General features: G+C 34.6%; 1 protein-coding gene across 6 annotated transcripts in view; it reads right to left on the minus strand.

The window, feature by feature from the left end:
- Positions 1–22,442, minus strand: part of THOC2 (THO complex 2) — a 96,305-nt gene that overhangs the window by 26,698 nt on the left and 47,165 nt on the right. For all 6 annotated transcript variants that reach the window (XM_027838521.1, XM_027838549.1, XM_027838536.1 and 3 more), the window contains exons 14-22: positions 20,994–21,124; positions 19,345–19,446; positions 16,132–16,216; positions 14,674–14,767; positions 11,499–11,579; positions 10,850–10,946; positions 6,929–7,046; positions 1,252–1,431; positions 211–375 (exon numbers count right to left, since the gene is read on the minus strand). In XM_027838521.1, coding sequence (XP_027694322.1) covers positions 211–375; positions 1,252–1,431; positions 6,929–7,046; positions 10,850–10,946; positions 11,499–11,579; positions 14,674–14,767; positions 16,132–16,216; positions 19,345–19,446; positions 20,994–21,124 — 1,053 coding nt within the window. The remainder of the gene's footprint in view (positions 1–210; positions 376–1,251; positions 1,432–6,928; positions 7,047–10,849; positions 10,947–11,498; positions 11,580–14,673; positions 14,768–16,131; positions 16,217–19,344; positions 19,447–20,993; positions 21,125–22,442) is intronic.

The raw sequence follows: 22,442 nt of genomic DNA on the forward strand, positions 1-22,442 counted from the left end.
TCTGGATTATGGTGAAATACTAATTCATAGATCTATTCACACAAGATTTTCTTTCTAGGTAGTTCAAAGCCCTAGGTATTAACAAAAATACACGCAAAGCCTTCCATAAATCAACATCACTGGTAACCTTTTTTGCTATCCAACTCATACACACACATTATGAAACCATAGTTCAGAAAAATTTAGAAGCTTTTTAAAATATTTACTCACTGAGATATGGTGTGCATACATAGGCCTAGACAGGAAAAATGCTGCATCATGAGGTGTGTGGTACTCATTACAAAGCACATCAATTGAAGGCACTCTCTTTATATAATCCTCTGTGCTTAGATTAGATGCTAAAAAGCCACCAAACTGTACCAGGGTATCATGACACTAAATTGAAAAAACAAAGATAAAAACGACCATATAAATACACTACAAGATTCCCTCAAAATAAAGACTTCCTTTTAAGAAAACTTATAAAATGAGCTTTTAAATTAACTACTTCACTGAATCAAAAGTTAAATTTAAAATCATTAAATGTTAGAGCTAAAAGGTAACTTACAGATCATCTACTCAAATACTCTTACCTCACAGATAAAAATCTGCCAGGCCAGAGAGGTCAATGTCTTATCCAAAGTCACACAAGGAGTTCCAGCTTTGTCACAAACTAGTCTGACTTCTAAGATAGTGTTATGTTACATTTTGTGAAAGAAAGTAACTTACCTAGATCACAATACATATGTTTTGTGTTTCAGAAAAATTTCTTACACTACATGGTCTCCTAATCTCCTGCATTACAGACTGTGCTTTCTAAATTCAGTTGCTCCTTCAACTTTGACATATGATCTTTGGCTTTCAAATTATTAAAACATAAAAATCTAGATTTAGTAAAAAGACAATAGCCACCACAATTATATCTGTGGTCTGAGATTTGAAATAACTATTAAAGAGGCTAGATTTATTTATCATGAAATAAATTAAAATTTACAGACATCAGTTATAGAATTTCTATTTAGGTGAAAGTCTAAAGATATTGCAACACATACTAAATCAACTCTACTACAAAAATTCTACCCTTCACTCACTTGTTTTGCTATCAAATCCTTAAATATACCACAGAGTGACATGCACTGTAGACAGGAAGTCTCAATTTGATATCTGAGAATAAATGAGCATAATACAATCTAATTGTGCGTATCTATTATTTTCTACTTTTTGTGCTCCAAATTAAGTATTTATTAAAAAATACAAACCACATTTACTTACCTGGTCATATAATTTTCCCACAAGCTTTAAGTGTTTCTCTCCTCCTTCCTGAAAGATTACACCATTTCTCTGCTGAGCCATAAGCAGGCATAGAGGAAGGGCAAGATCATGGTCCAATAATGCATCCTTTAACCTCTGAGAGGATTTTTTAGTGTTTCTGATCTGTCCAAAATAGCCACCCTGCACCCCCCCAAAAAAAAATTACTAAGTTTCAATACACACAGACACACACAGACTCACGCACACATACACGCACAAAATAGCACAAGTTCCAGACATGTGACTTCTTCAGGATAAAAAAACCCCAGTGAGGAAATTTCCTCTACCAAAGCAGATCAGCAACTGTTCTGCAATTATAATCTTAGAAAGTTTGCCTGGAGGCACTGAGAAGTTAAGTGACTAATCCAGGGTTACAAAGTCAAAATGAGTCAGAAAGACAACTTGAACCTAACTCTTTCCGACTCTAAGGCCAGCTCCCTCTACTATACCAGGTTGAAATACATTAACCACCTACTTTGAAAAAGATACAACAAATAATCATGTGCCTTAAATAAAATTATAAACCCACAATTTCAACATCCTCTACTTCTCTTCCTCTAAGAGATGCCCCCTAAATATAGAATACTATCTACTACAGTTAATCAATTAAAATGTTGGCAGTTTAACACTTTATATTGCTGCCTCTTCCTTCCTCTTTACTCTCTGCAATCCTTGTAATGGGTATAATTTTACAGATAGTGCTTTTCAATAACTATTAGAAGAAATGAACTAGACCAAAACTGACATCTGCATGACAAACAAAACTAGAAGATAAAGAAATCTGCAACTAATGAGAAAGTTGGTCAAAAGGCTGGAGAATCAAAAGATTTAGCAGAGCCAGTTTCATTACGCAGGCAAAACCAACCACAAATATAATTTTAGAGGACAACTGGCAATCTTGTCTCACAACATCCATGATGAACATAACATAAGCAATGGAAATAACTGTAGCTTATGTACCAAAATCTGAGGAAGAGCAATCGGAAGACAGAGGAATTTTATGAAAAGTTTGACCAGATTCTCCAAACCAAAGCAACATATACTTTGATACTCAATGACTTTGGTGGGGATGGACTGCGCCAAGACTGACATACTTGATGTTCCCTCAAATACCCTAACTTCCTTTAGTCCCTTTCAATCTACTCAACTCCCAAGACCTAATCCTCCACTCCATCTAAGCTAGAAACAGGACCAGTCACACTCTTAATTTTGCCACGTTGAACATCCATGTTCAAGAATGCCAAAATTCCATTACTGAATCATGGTCTTTTTTCCAATCTCTCTTTATCCCTTACTACTCCCCTAAACCTATTTTTCCTTCTCACAATGACCTCTAATCCCTCTACTCCTCAATATTTCCCCTGAAAATCATCTCAGCTCTGACTGAGGCTGTTCCCTCTTCTCCTCATCTCACACAATAATATCTAACAGCATTTATATAAAGCTTTAAGTTTTGCAAAGCACTTTAAATGTTGTCATTCGATCTTATCCCCCTATCATACCAAACTAAATCTTCCTTAATTTTAGTCTCTGATGAAGAGATGGCCCTTTCCCCTTGATAACCTCAAACCCATCCCATCTTCTCCACTCACTATCATCACTCCCTACTTCTAATCTTCAATCTCTTCTTCTCACTACTGATTCTTTCCCTGCTGCCTCCCAGCACACCCAAATTTTCCAGGCCATAACGAATTCTTCTCTCTGACTATATCTGCTGGCTCCACTTCCTCTCCTCTTCCTCTCTTCTAAATCCTCTGCAATCTGGCTTCCAAACTCATCATCATTCAGCTGAAACTGCTCTCTACAAAATTACCAATGGTCTCTTTATTGCCAAATCAAATGACCTCTTTTCAATCTTTATCTTTCTTGTCAGCTCTGCAGCACTTAAAAGTGTTGACCACCTTTTCCTCCTGGACACTCTCTTCTTGGGGCTTCCATACTGCCACTTTTCTATTTCCCTCCTGCCTACCAGGTGGTACTTCTCAGTTTCCTTTGCTGGATTTTCTTCCATATCACACTTACTAATGGTGAGTATATTCCAATGCTCAAACTTTAACCTCTTCTTTTTTCTCTCTCAAACGATAGCTTCATCAGGTTCCATGGGTTCCAATATTTCTACTCCAGTAACTCATAAATCTATGTATCCAGTCCTTACATCCTTCCTGAGTTCCAGTCCCACATCATCATCTGCCTTCTGAACATTTCAAACAGGATGTCCCATAGATATCTCAAGTTCACTATTACCCCCAAAATCCACCCTTCTTTTTAAATTTCCCTAATTCTCTTGAGGGTAGCACTATCCTTGCAGTCATCAAGATTCACATCCTAGTAATCACCCTTGCCTTTCCTCGACCTCCTCCACATATTTAGTTGCCAAGCCTTATTGATTCTACTTTTTTTTTATTAGTATTAAAAATGATGATGATAATAATTCTACTTCCACTTCTCTTGTATATATCCCTTTCTCTCCACTCACATGGCCACCAACACATTTCAGGCCCTCCTCATCTCTAATGATTTTCTAATTAACTGATCTCCCTGAGTCCAGTCTCTTCCCTTTCCCATCCATCCTCCACCAGCTGACAAACTGATATTCCTAAAAGCAAAAATCCTACCACACCAATCCCATGCTTAAAAAGCTCCAGTGGATTCCTACTGCCTCTAAGATAACATACAAAGTTTTCTGTTTGGCATTTAAAACCTTTCACAATCCAGCTCTAGACTGCCTTTCCAGGATTATTACATGTTATTCCACTCTGCACATTCTATTTACCTCAGAGTCAAACTGGCCTATTTGCTCTGTGTGTGTGTGTGTGTGTGTGTGTGTGTGTATATACGTACGTACAAACAGCTCTTCTTCTAGGTCTGTACCTTTGCAAAGGCTATCCCCCATTCATGAAATGCTCTATCCCTCCTAATCTCTATCTCTTAGGACACCCACATCCCTTCAAAGATCAGGCCAAGTGCCACCTCCCACAAGGGATCTTTCCCGATTCAATGCCCCCAACTGTGAGTGATCCCCAAAATTATTTAACATATTTTGCATTTACTTGTATGTGTACACATTATTTCCCTCCTGATAGAAATGTAAGGTCTTTGAGGATAAGAATGTTTGGTTTTGTCTCTGATAACTCCAGTGAGCAGCACAATGCCTGGAACTTCATAGACATTTAATATATACTTGTTGACTGAACATGACAAAAAAAATGAAATTTACTGTGTTTTAGATATAATAAATGACTGGGTAGTGATGTGAGTCATATAAGAAATAAGTGTGTATGGTCACAACAATTAAAGCACAAGTAAAAATCAACATCAAAATCAGAACAAAGGATAAAGATGAAACAACGATGAGAACAAATACATCAGCCTCAAGATGACCTTAAACAAGCTGCAGATGCCCAAAAAATGGAAATTTGAAATAGGCAAAAGATATTGACCTTGATTATCATCATTTCTTGAAGTTTAAAAGATACAATGCAGTTGCCACAATGAGGCTAAATGATCCCAGAAACTTAGTCAGCAAACACTATCTTCTTGCCAAGTAGAGAGGCATGTCAACATGAGGAAGCACCCATTCAGAATAAAAATTTACCTGGAATACACTATGGAAGATGATGGTGAAAGATTAAGAGCAATAGCACTCACAAAATGGCAAAAAGCAGTGGAGGCAAAAATTCAATCCACAGAAAGCTTGATGAAGACCCAACTAAGCTATATCATCTCAAGAGCATCTACAGATGCAACTGTCGGAGGACAAAAAGAGAAAATAGAATGGTTTTGCTAAGCTTTCTATAACAATCTATTTTCATCATCATTGACAGAGGAACCATTACATATGGACCCTAACATCTTGGTATTAGATAGATGTGCTAAGATGAAATGGCAAAGAGGAAGTAGGAAAAAGTAGCTGGACCAGGCTAAATCTACATCCTGAAAATCTATGCTGGCCAGCAAAATCATAATCTTGACAGCATTGTAGGATCATTTTACAAGAAAATTCAGAGAGGGGAAGAGACCAAAAGAAGAAAAAATGATGAATGTTTCTACTACTGAGCAAAAAAGGAAATCAAAAGAACAATAACTATTAACACAAATATTAATTTTCTCACCTTTACAAAAGAAAATAATCTAAACCTATGCATCAAAGAGCATTCTTGATGAAATTAAGAAAGTTAACACGCAGGCTTTCAAAAACAGTTTGCAACAGTACATATCTTATAGCCACACAACTGACTGAAAGGAACAGAAACTACAAGATCCGGTCATGTTTATTTTTAGATTACTAAAAGTATTTGATTTAGTAGAAGAAAACATAGTCCTAAAAGTTTTTCTCCAACAGAGAATTGTTCAGTATGTTAAGATGATACAAGGTGATTTGACAAATGCAACCAGAAAACTCTATCCAATGACCCTCTAACCAAATGATCTGTTGTCAAAACAAGGCATAAAACAGAGATATGCCAAAGGTGTTTGCACAGTCATGGAGGATATCCTACATAAGACCCAAACAGAAGAGAGATTCTATATGATGTCCTCCATTATGTTCCTGTTTGCAAATAAAAATTGTTTGTTAACATGTGATTTTATCAATGAGATCAATAGTTACTCAAGAGATAGGCCTAATAATTCATTGAGGAAAAACTAAATGGATAAAAAATGCCTATTGTCCAGACAATGACATGTAGTTAGATGGCCAGTTCAACGAGGTAATACATGTTAACCCATCCCCCCCACCCAACTACCCTCTATGTTTATATGTGTGGATATATATGTGTATACACATACAGACATGAACATAAATATAACTGGGACATACACTGCAGATGGACAACGAATAGGACTCAAAATTGAATAGGAAGAAAGAAAAGAGTTGAGTTTTACTACATTTAGGAAACTGTGCAGTGCTTTTCAACAATGCTAACCACACTAAGACTTGTTTATTTTTTAACACAACTTTTCTCCTGGCAATAGTGATAGAATCGGTTAGTGATTCATGGATCACCACTATCTCCAAAAATCAAAGTATAAGTCACCTTAAATGATGCAGATGACCCAAAGTAAAATGGAGGGATGCATGGTGGACCTGAGTTAATTGTAGCATAACTTAAAGAGAAGAGGCATAAGAAAGTTCATCAAGAAAATGTATTAGCAGAAAAGGAGATATGTAAGTTATGTGGCGAAAGTGAAGGATGGACAAACAACAGTATTGTACTGATACTAAGGAAAAGTGTTTTGAAGGGGGTGGGTTGTTTTTTTTTTTTTTTTTTTTTTTTAGAAGACCTAGAGGAACACCTCCAGCACAGCAACTAGATTACCTGTGCAGGACCTATGGAAAAAAAGACAACACTTGCAAAGGAGTCACGAAAGAGTTGTGATCTGTGCCAATCCTGGGAGTATCCACATCTATGAGATAATAAATTCACTGATTGAACTATTACAGTAACATAGTATAATGCAGAAACCATATTTTCAAACTTTTTGAAAATAAAACATAACTGTATTAAGAACAAACCTAATTAATGCTGCCATGTAGAATTTGGCATTTAATTCACTCAAAAATTTGTTAATAATCAACTATTTTATAAGAGGAAAAAAAATAGGTTGAGTTTACATAACCATCTCAAAGTATACTCACCTCAGCTTTAAGCTGTTCCCCACCAGTCATGGCCTCTAGTTGCTCCATTGTTATTTCTTCAGTAATTTCAATTCCTGCCATTTTTTGTACCACCTCTTTCAAAATAAGTAGGTCAAAGCTATTCAAAAGGAAAATAAGAAACATGCTTATAGCAGAAACTTAAAATACAGAAGCAGCAGTATATTTTAATTTTGTAATAACATGTGATTCAAATAAAACATACATTTTTATTGTGAGGGAAAAAAAGGGAACTAGACCTGGGATTTCATTGACATGTGGATTTCATATGCCCCTGTTTCATGATGTAGATTTCGAATAGTTCAATAACTTACCTTAGAGAGCTGTACCCTAGAACACTGAGAAGTTAAAAAGCCTATTCCAAGATCAGAGACAGGACTTGAACTCAGGTCTTCCTGACTCAAAAATCTAGATCTCTATCCACTACAATGTGCTTCCTCTTCATTATATGTATATATATGAAAATACTACTACAAATAAGTTGTTAAACATGTTTTTTTTTCTAAAAATTATCTTAGAGCAGGAATATTTTAAAAATTAAAGTTTTAGAAGAATAAAAATATCCCTTCAAAACAACAAAATTCAGAGTATTTAAAGCACATATGCAGTAAGCAGAATGTATAAGAATCTCAATAAATCCCCAAAATCTCTGTATTGGCATATTAGATGTTATTTAAACTATGCTCACAGATGGCTTCCAAAAGCAATGAGTCAGTATTCAAGCCAAGGAAAAAAAGAAGAGCAGAAACCAGATTACATTTCAATACTTTTCTCTCCAATGCCAGTACTTACATATTTTAATCCTGCAATACCAACTTTAAAGAATTTCCTTTCAAGCACAAATTTAACCTTAGAAATAAAGCTTTATAGCTTCTAAAACCATCCTTTGTATATAAAAAAGATGACACGGAAAAAAGTCTTTCCAGAGGTGGGATGAGGGAGAGATCTTTCATAGGTCTAACTAGCCACATAAAGGACACCAGCAAGTTAAAAGTTATAGATGCAATTTTTCAAGTTTATTAGAAAGTACTTAGACAACAATCAAGAGAAAAGCATTGGTTTTCTTTTAACGATTTTGTAATTTTTTTTTTAAAGAAAGGTCTATTTCAGAACAAAAGTAAACATTCAAAGAAATTGGTATATGTCAAAAGCCAAAGAGAAACCTGGCAATGAAATGTAATCAAATACTTATTAAGTGCCCTTTATGTACCAGGCAGGATATGCTAGGTATTAAAGATACAGATAGAAAGAATGAATGACATTTTTATTAGCTATCTCTTTATTTGCAAGGAAAGCATATATTCTGTAGGCAAAAGCCTACAATTCTGTGGGTCTAATGATATGGAAAACAGTAGAAGGAAAAAGCATAATAGCTAGGAGTAACCAAGAAGATAGGGTCAATGTAATAATTTTAGTGACCAAAATAATGAAGTTTTCTAATTTTTTCTTTAAAAATTAGGTACCTATCAGGAATGAAGCCCATCTGGAAAATCAGCATCTGGTGGTATTTCAGAATATAAATACAATCTCAGGTCCTTGACTGTGGCACAAATGTCAGTGTTAAATATTTTTTAAAAAGTAGTATTTCAAAATATAAGCAATCTGTTCTCTAAAATTAAAATTCTTAAGTTTAGAATCATTTGAGTAAGAGGCACGAGCACCTCCTCCTCCAAAATATAAATGTTACCATTACAAATGAATAATGTTTAAAGGATCAGAGTACTCTCACCACTTGGTGGTAGTTAGGAATAAAAACTAAAAGTACATTGTGATCTACCATAAGAGTATATGTATAATCTACAACATCAATACTATTCTCTCAAGTACTCAAAAACTTTGTAGTTAATAAGTTTATTTTGGTAACATGTACAAATAATAATGTTTTGTAGGAAAATATTTATAACCTCATACCTACCGTATTGGTCAAATTGACAAAAAAGGGAAATGACAAAAGCTGGAAGGGCTGTGGGAAAATAGGTACTGCTGCACTGTTGGTGGAGCTATGAATTGGTCCGGCCATTCTGGAAAGCAACTTGGAATTATGTTTCAAAAGCTGCTAAACTATGCATATTCTATGCCTATACCCCAAAAAGGTCAAAGAAAGATGAAATGGACTTATATGTACAAAAATATTTATAGCACTTCTTTTTGAGATGGCAAAATATAAATAAATAAAGACTGAGGGGGTACTCATCAATTAGGCAGTGGCAGAATAGGTTAGGGTATATGTATGTGATGGAATATTATTGTGCTATAAGAATGATGAAGTGGATGGTTTCAGACAAGTATATGAAGACTTCTATGAAGCAATACAAAGTAATGAGAGCAGAACCAGGAGGACAATTTATGCAACAGCAATATCGCAAAGACAGGCAACTCTGAAAGACTTAGGAACTATAATCAACACAGTGATCAACTACAATTCTAGAGGACTCAAACATGCTACCCACCTCCTGAGAGAGGGTACTCAAAGTAAAATTTGAGACTTTTCTTTGGACATGGTCAATGAGGCTTTACTTGACTATACATATTTTTAACAGGTTTTGTTTTTCTTGCTTTCATGGGGGGTTGGAGGGAGAGAATACAGATCTGAAAATTTTAAAATGTAATTAAAAAAAAATACCCATAGCTTCATCGGATCCTACACCTGATGAACCCAGAGGTTCAAACGGACCTCATCAGAAGCCATCTAGTCCAACCGTCTCAGTATAAAGGAGAAAACTGAGGCCCAGCAAGGAGAAATAACTTAATCATGGTTACACAAAGCATCATAGACCTAGAGCTGGCAGAGGCCATATAATCCAACTCCTTTATTTTATAGAAGGAAACTTAGGACTAGAATGAGGAAGTGACTTGCCCATTGTCACAAAGGTAGTAGTAAGTGGTAGGGCTAGGATTTAAAGCAAGATCCTCTGACTCTAAATGTACTATTGTTTCCACTAAACCATGCTCTCTGTCATCATTAGGTGTTCACCAAGTACAGATGTTTTAATGGATTATTATTTTTGTTTATATTTTTCTACTTACATGATTTCAACACAACAACAGCACAAAAAATGAACTTGAATGTGAATGGGCACAAAATCTACATTTCACACCATACTAAAGTCTATGACTGAGTCAAGTAAATTTATTATTCTGCTCCTTGGGTTTGTTTTTTCTTATTTTTTTAAATACCAAAGACATTTTCCAATATCATTCCTACTCCCCAAAAAGCTCTTCTCACCACAAACAAAAACAGTTAAATTGTAGGAGGATCAACATCTACTCTACAAACACTGGGTTAGATTTCTCCCTAAAAGGTAAAGAAAGTGTCCTGGAGACTTAATTGGTCCAGAAAATTAAGGTTTGAACCCTTAACAAAATTTTTTTGTTTGCTCAAGTCTAAAAACAAAGTCCTTGAGGAATCACTTCACTGTCTGGGCACACTACAATGGCAAATATGGAGGGCAAGGGGAACCATATCCAACTGAATCAATGTAGTATCCACCCCGTATTTAGCATGATATCGTAAAGTAAATTTCTTTTGCTAAATGTCAAACAATCAACTCATTTTGTCCCAATCACAAGGCTGAACCTGCTAGTTCAACATAATTACAACCAAAGAACACAGCTACCTCCTCTAATTTGGCACCAATATTCTCCCATTTCTCTACAAAGAGAAGGGAGGTATATCCCACCATTAGTCCTCTGGAACTAACATTGATCACAGCTTTTAATCCAGAGTCAGTTGCCTTTTAGTACTGTTTATATTTACTTTGTCGTAGCTTTTGTATCTATTGTTTTCCTGACTGTTCTTTCTTCATTTAAATAAAGTTACTCTGTATAATAGAGCTCAAAACAGCTGGACACTCACAGTAATTAATGTAAAAGTACTGATTAAAGAAAAAATTTTATACATACCTTTTTCCTGCTTTTAGCTGATTCGCCACATATTGAAGAAGACCAGCAAGTTCAATTGGATATTTACGAAAAACCGCACCACAAAAACTTGCTAGGCCTAGGTATGAAACGACATGAAGTATAATTAAAAGGAGTTCATGATATAGCATATTATTCTCTCCAATTAAATTTACAAAAATAAGAAGAGGTAGAAGACTAGTTGATTTTACTGATGACTTTATCAGAGTATTTACCAATAACTCTGAAGAGTATTTTGTAACATCTATTTATTCACCTCCAGTCAGTTAGTAGTTTGAAAACTTTAACCATACAATATAATAATGTCTTTATTAAGCACCTACTATGTGCCAGGCAACAAATATGCATTTTAAAACTAATATCTCATCTGACCCTCACAACCACCCTAGGAGGTAGGTGCTCCTCATTTTACAGTTCAGGAAACCGAGGAAGAGAGAAGTTAAGTAACTTACTGAGGGTCACACAGCAAGCATCTAAGGCTAGAATTGAACTCAGATCTTCCTGATTCCAGCTCCAGAGCTCAATCCACTAAGCCACTCAGCCACCTCAAGTAGCTGTTTAAATTAGGGAATATTCTCCTGAGGTAGAAACTCCTACATATATTAAAATACATAAGAAGAGCAATACTCACTTTGAAGCCAGCTTGAGATAGTTGTATCATCATGTTTCATTCTTTCTTTCTCTGGATTAGCCAAAGCTTCAATAATGCAATCTTGTACAGTATTAAGAAAAATAGTTATTTGTCAGAACCTCTACTAATTTCCCTTTAGGAAAACATGACATACTCTAATGTCTTTAAAAAACTGTAAAAACTATTGTTTTCTAACTACAGTAAATGATGAGACAAAATGCATTTATTCTTAGTTCCTCTTACTCTTAGCAGGGAATCCTGCTAAGGATTGGGAACCCAATCACACAAAGCCAAAAAAGGTGGTTGGTGAACACAAAAATCTTTTCTTCCTCTTCCCACAAGACAAAAACCCATCTAAGCATAGGAAGAAATAATCAAAGGAAATGATCATTCCTCTATATACTCCAAGAAGCAGAATGGTAAAGCAGAAAGCTAGCTGGTTCTTGGAAGTCAGGAGATCTGGATTCAAATTCTTTCTCTGACACTTCATGACTTTAAGCAAGTCATTTCACCTTTTTGGGCCCACAGAAGCTTCATCAGTCAAAATAGTGAAAATAATATGCTTACACTAAACATAGGCAGTTGTGAAGAAAGCCCTTCCTAATTTTAAAGCTATAATAGCTGGCATCTGTATAGCACTTTAAGGTTTGCATATGTTATTGCTATAGAAATTTGAGGAGGAAGGGAGAAGTACAGCAGCCATTAAAGCATAGAACTCATGACAGAAAATCCTACGGAATCAAAAGATACTGAGACAACTACTGGTTGAAAGCTATAAAATAAGCCCAGAAAAAGTGACCATATACCTATAAAATAATAAAATCCAAGAGACAATGGTAGAAAGGGAAATGCCAATCAAAATAACTACAAAATGCATAAAATGCTTGAGGATAAATTTACCAAAGCATACAAAATACTTACATGGATTCAAACACAAAGTGCTCTATAAAGAAATAAAAACAAATACCTTGAGGGCTATTCAATGGTCATGGCTGAGCTGTGCCAATAAAAATGACAGTACTACCTAAGTTGCTTCACAGTTTTAATGCTTTAACATAACTATCAGAGGGATATTTTGCAGGGGGAAAAAAATGCTGGGAAAAATGCTCAGTAGCCTAACAGAAATCAGGTTTAGACAAACAACTCACATCATATATCAAACCAAGATAAACAGTATATGAATAAATGATTATATTTTTTAAAAGGTCACATCATAAACAAATTAAAGGAGCAAGGAAGATAAGAGAAGAATTAGAAGATAAAATGGCCAATTTTGATCAAATACAATTTAAGTTTTTATACAAATAAAATCAGTTAAGAATAAAGAAGAAACAGTGATAAATGTCCCATTTCCAATATATATAAGGAAATGACAAAAATTTGTAAAAATAAGAGCCATTCCCCAACTGATAAATGATCAAAGGATAAGCAAGCTATCTAGAGACATTAAAGAATGTTCCAAATCACAAACAATTAAATAAATACTAATTAAAGCAACTCTGAGGTTCTACCTTATACCCATCAGATTGGCTAAGTTGACTAAAAGACAGGAAAAGACAGATGTTTTAGAGGCTGCAGGAAAACAAGCAAATTAATGCACTGTTAGTGGAGTTGTGAATTTGTCCAGCCATTGTGGGAAGTAACCTGGACATATGACCAAAAAGTTACTAAATCATACAAATGCTTTGATCCAGCTATACCACTATTAGAGCTATACCACAAATAGATGAAAGAAAGAAGATCTATACATAACAAAAACATTTAAAGCAGCTCCTTTTATGGTGGCAAAGCATAGAAACTAGAGGTATCCACCAATGGATGAACTGTGTGGCTGAACATATTGTGGAATATATCTAATGGAATAGTTATCCCTTCCACATCATGACTTTCCCCATCGAGGTTTTGATATGTGGCAGGTCGGCACAGGAAATTAAATGGGAATTTTGGGGGAGTTTTGGGGAAGCCACAGGTAACACCTGAAGGTCAGCAGACAACACAGAGCCTATGACCAAATATTTAACCCAAAATTTACAATAAAGTACACCCCATAAAAGAAAGAGAAATAATTCAAACTTCTTCTCTTGTACAAAGGGAGGGCCAAAAAATTTTATGATGATTTTCCAAACTGCAGGGGTACCATGACCCTAACCCCTGCGATGTGGAAGGGATAACTACATTATTATGTTGTAAGAAATGATAAAAGGAGTATTTGCAGGGATACCTGAGAAAAACTCTTATGAACCAATGCAAAATGAATTGAGCAGAACCACGAGAACAATTTACACTGTACATCAACACTATAAAACCAAGTAACTGTCAAGACTCAAGGACTGTGATCAATGTAATGACCATGTTTCTAGAACATCAATGAAGAAGAATACTCCCCAATCCTTAACAGAGAGGTGAAGGATTAAACATGCAGAATGAGACATATTTCTGGACACAGCCAATGTAGGAATTTGTTTTACTTGACTGCATATGTTATAAGGATTATTTTTCTTTGGGGAAAGAAAGGGAAGAGGGAATGAGAGAAAATTAAATAAACTGAAAAAAGATTTTGTTTTTATTTTTGTTTTAAAAAATAACAAAGCAGGGGCAGCTAGGTGGCGCAATGGATCGAGCACCGGCCCTGGAGTCAGGAGGACTTCGAGTTCAAATCCGGCCTCAGACATGTAACACTCACTAGCTGTGTGACTCTGGGCAAGTAAATTAACCCCAACTACCCCCCCAAAAAAACAGCAAAGCACATAATATCTTTACCTACCTGAAGTGTTGTAACATTTTAATACCAATAATAATAGTTTATAATAATAGCTAATACTTACATAGCACTTGGTATGTTTCAGGTATAGTGAAAAGTGCTTTATAAATATTACCATTTGATTCTCACAACAAATCTGTGAGGGAGGGGCTATTATTATTTTTACAGATGAGGAAATAGGGAAACAGAATAACTTGCCCTGGTCATATACTTATTAGCTGTATATGTTTAAAAAAAAAAAACTACCACCTGACAAAGTCTAACCAAAGATTATTGCTAAAAAGAGATTCAGTTTAAAAATATCTGTTGGTTTTCTCATTTACATGTCTAAAATCACTTATCTGGAGAACTATATTTTTCGTGCATTGGTTTCACAATTCTTACATCTCCATACTACTCTACTTAAAAGGATACAGGCCAAGACATCATAGTTCAATGAAGTGAGGTATTTCAATGAATCAACTACTGGTGTTATTAAGTTGTCATACTTCTGTATTTGTGATAAAATCTGAAAGAAAAAAAAAATAGATGCAACTTAAAATTTAAAATGCCATCAGACATGGTTAATTAATAACTAGGATATGCCAGCAGATCAGTTGCTAAATAAAGTTATTCAATTAAAAAGTTTTTAAAGAGTCTTCTAAAGTTTAGGTTCCCATCTTAGTTGATGGTGATAGCAAACTAAGTCTTTATCATCTGTTAAGAATATTTTTTATTAAATCATTTAAAAACTGGTTTTTAATTAAGAAATCAATTTTAAAGTTGGGAATAACAAAACCTACCTACCTCCAAAAAGCCATGAGGAAAAAGCTGCTTTGTAACCTTAAACCACCACAGAAATAATCATTATAATGATAATACTATGAATAAGCTAAACCTTACTTTCAGTACTATAAAATAGTAGCATCTCATGAAAAAAGTTTTTTAAAATTTCTCTATTATGAAGGAACTGGTGCTACATTTGGGCTACAACACAAGCATTTTCACAGTACTGGCATATAGTAGGCATCTAATAAAATGTTTATTGATTGATTTTTCACTCTTAATCCAATTCACAACAAAAATCTTGATTGTTATTTCCAATAATGCCTTTACAAAAACAAAGTAATCCAAAAATTATAAATAGCTTTATAGTAGCACTAATATTTATTACTAAAGTATTTGATCAAAATATTATATTATTGTATTATGTAGTAAAGAAATTACACTATCTAGCCTCACCACAAAGATTTCTAGTAAAGCTACAGTTTTAATTTATACAATAATAATACTGTAAATATAAAAATGTTGGAAAACTAAGTCTGATCTATGAAATAACTAATCATGACTCCAAAGGATTCATTATAAAAAAAGCTATCCCTCTACAGATAGTTTTTGGACGTGGGAGTAAAAACTAATGCATATTTTGTTTTCTTTTTCCTTTTTTTGGGGGGGTGGGTGAGGGAAATATGGTTCACATAGTCATTTGTTGTTGTTGGTTTTTTTTTTTTGACGACATATTTATAACAGAATTTGTTTTTCTTGCATTCTCAATGAGGGTAAGGGAAAAACATTAAAAATGAAAATAAAACTGAATTTTTAAAAATTTTAAATTTACTGTTTACCCAGTAATAACTAATATTTATATAGCACTTTAAGGTTACAAAATACTTCATATATATTATCTCCTTTGATACCATAATGAAGACCTACAGGGAAGAAGTAGAATTAAGGAATCTCAAAGACCATACTGAATCTCAAACATCATCTAAAATGTTTATTTAAAATGGAGATGTTTACTTAAATTTATCTAAGATGTCTAAGATAGAAAGATAAAAATGAAAACAAGTCTTTTGAATGGTTTTTTACATTAACTTGCATCTTAATACATACGTAATCAAACAAAATGGTTGGATTGCTGTGGCTCAATTTCCCAATCTGTCTTCCAGAAGGCTTCACATTTTCCTTTGTCAATCGCCTGGTGAATGGGGAAAAAAAGTGGCAGGGACCATTTATCTAAACTATCTCTCCCACTATAAAATTCATAGAAGCTACTTTCAATACAGTTTTTACCAAAATACATAAAGTAATACATGTAAATGCCCATTCTGAATTGTTTTTGTGGCAATCAGAAAACCATCTGTGTTAAGAACACTCCAAAAAGATATTTAAGATGTAAATGTCAAAAATACTTTTTAAAAATTCAACATTAATAATTCAAAAGTCTTAATAGTTTAAAGACTTTAATGATTTATACAGTTCCCTACAGCAATGAAATCAGAGACTATATTCAAAAAAGTTTTTGCACACTCTCACAATTTCTCTATCCAAGGAAAAACAGTCTTGTTATTAACATCTATGAGACCTAAAGAAACCTCCATTCTGCTTAGCACTGTATTATGTCAGAGTCTATAATAAGGTCTGTATAATCTCTATCATTATTCACAGTCAAAGCAAACAAAGCAACTTATTGATTTTATTCCTTTCTCTACTCCTTGCTGATCCAACTTCCCCAAATGACCTGGTGGTTTTAGTTTATCTTAAGGGGTGAGATGCTCACTATTCCAAAAAAAGAGAACCTTTAACTTTTCAGAGAAAAGGCACTAAATAAACAAATAAAAACATTCACAAAAATTTTTAAATGGTGTGAGTTGTTAATATGTAAAGAGAAATGACCACATTGGAAATAACTTCATCTTTTTATCCTAAGTTACTTCAAATAACAACCATATTCAACTACAAAAAAAGATCACGGTATCATACCAAGTCTTACTATTAAAGTTCAGATCATTAAAATCTGATTAAATGAATTAAGTCTGTATATGTCCATAAGAAGCTTATATTCTCTTGGAAAAAAAACAAAATAACCCTATCAGAGATATATAAAGGATGCTTTGCTTTTGGCTTTCAATCACCAGCACCTGGCAGGTACTCAGTAAATAATTGTTGAATTCAATTTTTCAATAGCCTTCCAGTATTTCTTTTCTAATAAGCAAACTGTAACTTCACATGCATACAAGCATACAGGGAATGTTTCAGCTTCAAAAGTCTGAATTATTGATCTAAGAGTCCCTAAAGTGATCAACTATGGAATTCCTAGGAAAAAACCTCATCAGCAACACAAAGTTAAGTAAAGCGCACATTAAAGAGTTTTAACAGATCACCTTAAAGCTTATTTCTGGCTGTGCGTTAATTTATTTTTCTGTGAAAAAAACAGACCTTAAAATAAAGTTCCAACATATTAACTCAATTCAGACTGCAATCTCTTCACACTTTAAATTGTCTTGCTGCAGTTGAAAAGTCATTCATGGCCTGACGAGCCTATGGCTCTTTAAGGTTTGCAAAGTGCTTTTAAAAAATCTCATTTGATTATTATCCCCATTTTACAGATAAGGAAACTGAGGCAAATAGAAATTAAGTGCCTTGACTGGGTCAGTTACATGCCTGCAACCAAATTTTGATCTCAGATCTTTCTGACACAAAGCCCAGTGCATAATTATGCCATCGCATATATATTAAAAATAGCATGACTGATAGTGACCGTCCCTAAATCTAAAACTGGGATGAACATCTTTACTACAGAATTTAGCAGTTCCAAGTACCACCTTCCTTAAGGATGACGATCTAAACTGACACAAACTAGTATTTAGTCTTCACACTGAAATCAGAGAAAACAAAATGTTTTGCTGTTCATTCGTTTTTCAGTCGTGTCCAACTCTTTGTGATCCCATTTGGGATTTTCTTGGCAAAGATACTAGAGTGGTTTGTCATTTCCTTTTCCAGCTCATTTTACAGATGAAGAAACTGAGGCAAACGGGGTTCAGTGACTTGCCGAGGATCATGCAGATAGTAAGTGTCTGAGGTCGCATTTGAACTTAGGTCTTCCTCATTCCAGGCCTGGTGTTTTATTTACTACACCACCTCTCTGTTCCAAAAACCTCTTATAGAAATCCCTTAAAATTTTAAATGAGATGAAAAACTAAGCAATAAAACCTTTTGAAAAACTGAGATTCCTACCAAGAAGAATTTTTAAATTTCCACTAGACCTTTCAACAATCAAAAAAATTTTCAAAATAAAAGCAGACAGAAGACTGAGCAATCCCATACACGAGTTCTTTCAGTATCCAATGATGTAGTTCATTGGACCAGGTGACAAACTCATCAAAAGCAACTTAAATGCTCTCTTACTCAGTTACCTTTGTACTATCTATTATATGCTTTTGTTCTGTCCTTTCCAGGCAAAGATCATTTGCCTTGGCAGAGAAAACAGAAGCAATATAAAAATTGAGTAGTTCTCCCTCTTCTCTATTATCTACTACCATCCCATTCACAGTAAGCAGCTGCTCTATCCTTTCTTAGAGGTTCTACAAGTCCCATACCTTCTGCAAGAAGCCTTTCCCAATCCTCTTAATGCTAAACCCTTCCCTTGGAGATTATCTAACTTGTTTGTACATTGCAGTTTCCAAGTTGTCTTCCCCATTAGACTATGAGTTCCTTCAGAAAAGAGACCATTTCTGCTTTTCTCTCTATCCCTTTGTGCTTAATTAGCACAGTGCCTGGCACTCAGTAGGTGCTTAATAAATGCTTCTTGACTTAACTCCTTTTCCCCAATATACCTTAAAAAAAAAAAAAAAACACCACTTTGCTGTCCCTTGCATACTAACCTCAACTCACTGAACTTTCTCTTTCCTGAAGCCAGCCTTACATTCAGTACCATGCTACGCCTTTCCAATCATTCTTTTACTTGAACCTGATACCATATCTTACATGTCTTTTTAAAAATTAACATTGGCTGTGGAGTACCTTGTGCATCCATATTAGCTTTTCCCCATTCTTCTTGCTCACTGAAACTATATTAGCTTTGTATAGAGACCTGACACTATATATTGCAGTCTGTTCAAAAGAATTTTTATTAGATGTGCAGCCTTCCTGAATGTAAAATCTTAGAACAAGGTCTATTACATCACAGGTATAACATACAAATAGCTACTAGATTAATATGGTGCCTATGAAGTTAAGACTCATGGACTTACTAACATTTATGCTTACATTTAAGCTATCTAAATTTACTATGATTCAACAAATATAATTGAAAAAAAAACTTACTTCATTATATATTTGGCTCTGTCTATCGTTTGAGCTTTAACTTTTACCAAAAGTGGGTGACTATTATAAGTTTCATTCTTCCACTGACCATACAGACGATACCTTAAAGAAGAGATAGAGGAAAAAGAAATGTTATATAAGTTTAGCCAATGCATAACAAATGTCTCATTTACATATTAAGCATGTCCCAAAACAAAAGTCTAAGTGCAGTTTTAAGCTTTAATAAATTTAGAAATATAAATGTGGCAAACTCACCAAAAAAATCATTTGAAAGTTTAATTATTTAAATTTATTTTATACTTAGTTCTGTGAATTCTGAATAATGAATTTTGACAAGATGGAACACCCTGTCATTATGCGTTGCATATTGAACAGTTTATAGATGACATTTTCTCAAACCAGTTGATCAACAGGAGGTCCTATTGTTTGGTCACTTGGTCACCTGATATATCTCCATTATACTCTTTCTTATCCCATCAAAAATGCATCAAAATCTCATTCTTTAAATGATCTTAAAGGTAGGATTACAAAAGCAATCTATTTGGTCACTGAGCTACAGCTGAGGCAAGTTTTCACTGAGTTCTAAAATCATCTGGAGTAACATAACAAAACACTGGTTATATTGAAGTTTATTGAAACACATTAATATTTTTAAAAATTAACTAACTTCAGTTTGCTTATAAGTTTGTAACATTTATAATATTAAAGGTACTATCACTTTAAACTTCACTAAGACTTCTGGGACACTATAAGAGGAACTGGTTCAAATTTTTAAGTATAAAAGCCAATCCCCAATAGATAAATGGTCAAAGGATATCAACAGACACTTCTCAAGGGAAGAAAATCAAGCCATCAACAGCCATGTGAAAAAAATCCTCCAAAATTACTAATAATTAGAGAAATGAAAATTAAAGGAACTCCAAAGGTTCTACCTCACACTCATTAGATCGCCAAAGAAGACCAAAAAAAGGAAATGACAAAGGTTGGAGGGGCTGCAGGAAAACTGTACTGTTGATAGGGTAGTGGATTAATTGATCAAGCCATTCTGGAAAGCAATTTGGACCTCAGACCAAAACATTACTTAATTGTGCATACCCTTTGACCAAGCAATATCACTGCTAGACTTACAGCCCAAAGAGATCCATATATACAAAAATAGCATTTTGGATGGCAAATCAGAAACTATAGGAATGTCCATCAATTGGGGAATGGCATAACAAACTATGGCATACGAATGTAATGAAATACTATTACAGTATAAAAAAGGGAAGACTTGTATGCCTAATACATAGTTAAGTAAGCGGAACCAAAAGAGTCACTTATACTCTAACACTACTGTAAAACCAAACAACTTTGAAAGACAGATCAATGTAACCATAATTTCAGAAGACCAATGACACCCACCCTCCTCAAAAAAAAACTAATGAATAAATGTGCATACTGAGACACATTTTTGGACATGACCAATGTGGGAATTTGTTTTGCTTCCAAACTTTGTTAGAAAGATTTTGTTTTTCTTCTTTTATTTTTAGTGGGGGCAAGGAGTGGGAAGGAGAGAAAATAAATGCTTGTTAAATACATTTTTAAAAAATAAATCCAATGCATCAATATTGACATGGTTCAAAATCAAAAAAAATGCCAATACTTACCTGTATTGATATGGAAATGATTTAAACATTCCCCATAGTTCTTCAGACATACAAGCATTGCAATCCATTAAAGAAAGAGAAGGAAGTAGCACCTGGTCAGTAATAGTCAGCAAGCAACTAAGCAAAGTTTCCTACCAAAAAAGGAAAGAAAAAGTATTCAAGAGATCAGCTGATGGCTATTTGCCTAAACTGTTCTACAGATCAGAAACACCTATAAAAATAAGCACGAAACACCCTAAATACATAACAAAGAATATATTGATATGAGAATATTATTAATGGCCAAGAGTTAGTATATTTCTCCAAATGCCAGACTTATCAAGAAGTTATCGATGATCTCTGGATCCTCAAATCTAAAGGCTCTTTCCTCAATCTTCATTTTTTCTTGACCTATCTGCTGTATTTGACACCACTGACTACTCTCTCCTCTCCGGACACTGCTCTCAGTTCTCCTGTCTGAACACTCTCAGTCTCCTCCTCTGCTGGTTCTGAAATCATGGTTACATTGATCAGAGTTCTATATCTCACCTTCCAATTGTAGTTGTACCCAAAGGCTCTATCCTGGGCCCTCTTCTCTTCTGTCTATACTCTCACTTAGTGATCTCAACTGCTCCCACAAGCTTATCATCTCAATAAAAATTACTCCTGGACCTGTATATCTAGCTCTACCTAATCTCTCTCTTAAGATCTAATCACATCTCCAAATGCCTATTAGAGATATTTCAAACTTGACATCTAGGAATTTCAAATTAAATCCATCCAAAGTAGAACTCATCTTTTACCCAAAAACCCATCTCCCTCTTTGAACTTCCCTATTCCCACCTAGGACACTATCATTCTACCCGTCATCCACATTTAAAACCTCAATGTCACTCAACTTCTCTCTCTCCCTCGTCCCACATGTTATATCAGTTGCCAAATCTTATTGTAGAATTAGAAATTGCTTTTCTCTCACACATCGGTCCCTGTCTCTCTAGTCACATAGCCACCAGCCTAGTTCAGGCTTTTGTCACTGTCTTTTCCTAGTTCCTCAACCTCCTCAAATCCCATTACCTACTGCTCTCCACAACAGCCACACACAGGAATGGCTATACCCTAGACTTCACTTGGCCAAGAGTTCCACTTCCATAATTGAAAAACTGGCTTTCTTCTACCTATCTCTTTCTATTCCTCACCCTTCTTTACTATCATGATTGCCAATTGCTCTAATCCTCAGTACTTTCTCAGTCCATTGTCCTCTGAAGGCACTTTCTTCCATTACTAATCTCAAATCTTTACTTAACCCGAAATCAATTCCACAAAGTCCTTTACTTTTTTTTTTTTTTTTGTTCTTTTTGGTGAGGCAAGCGGGGTTAAGTGAGTTGCCCAGGGTCACACGGCTAATAAGTGTCAAGTGTCTGAGGCTGGATTTGAACTCAGGTCCTCCTGACTCCAAGGCCAGAGCTCTAT

The sequence above is a fragment of the Vombatus ursinus genome, unplaced genomic scaffold, assembly GCF_900497805.2.
Source record: "Vombatus ursinus unplaced genomic scaffold, bare-nosed wombat genome assembly UNPS02004596.1, whole genome shotgun sequence".
Classification (NCBI taxonomy): domain Eukaryota; kingdom Metazoa; phylum Chordata; class Mammalia; order Diprotodontia; family Vombatidae; genus Vombatus; species Vombatus ursinus.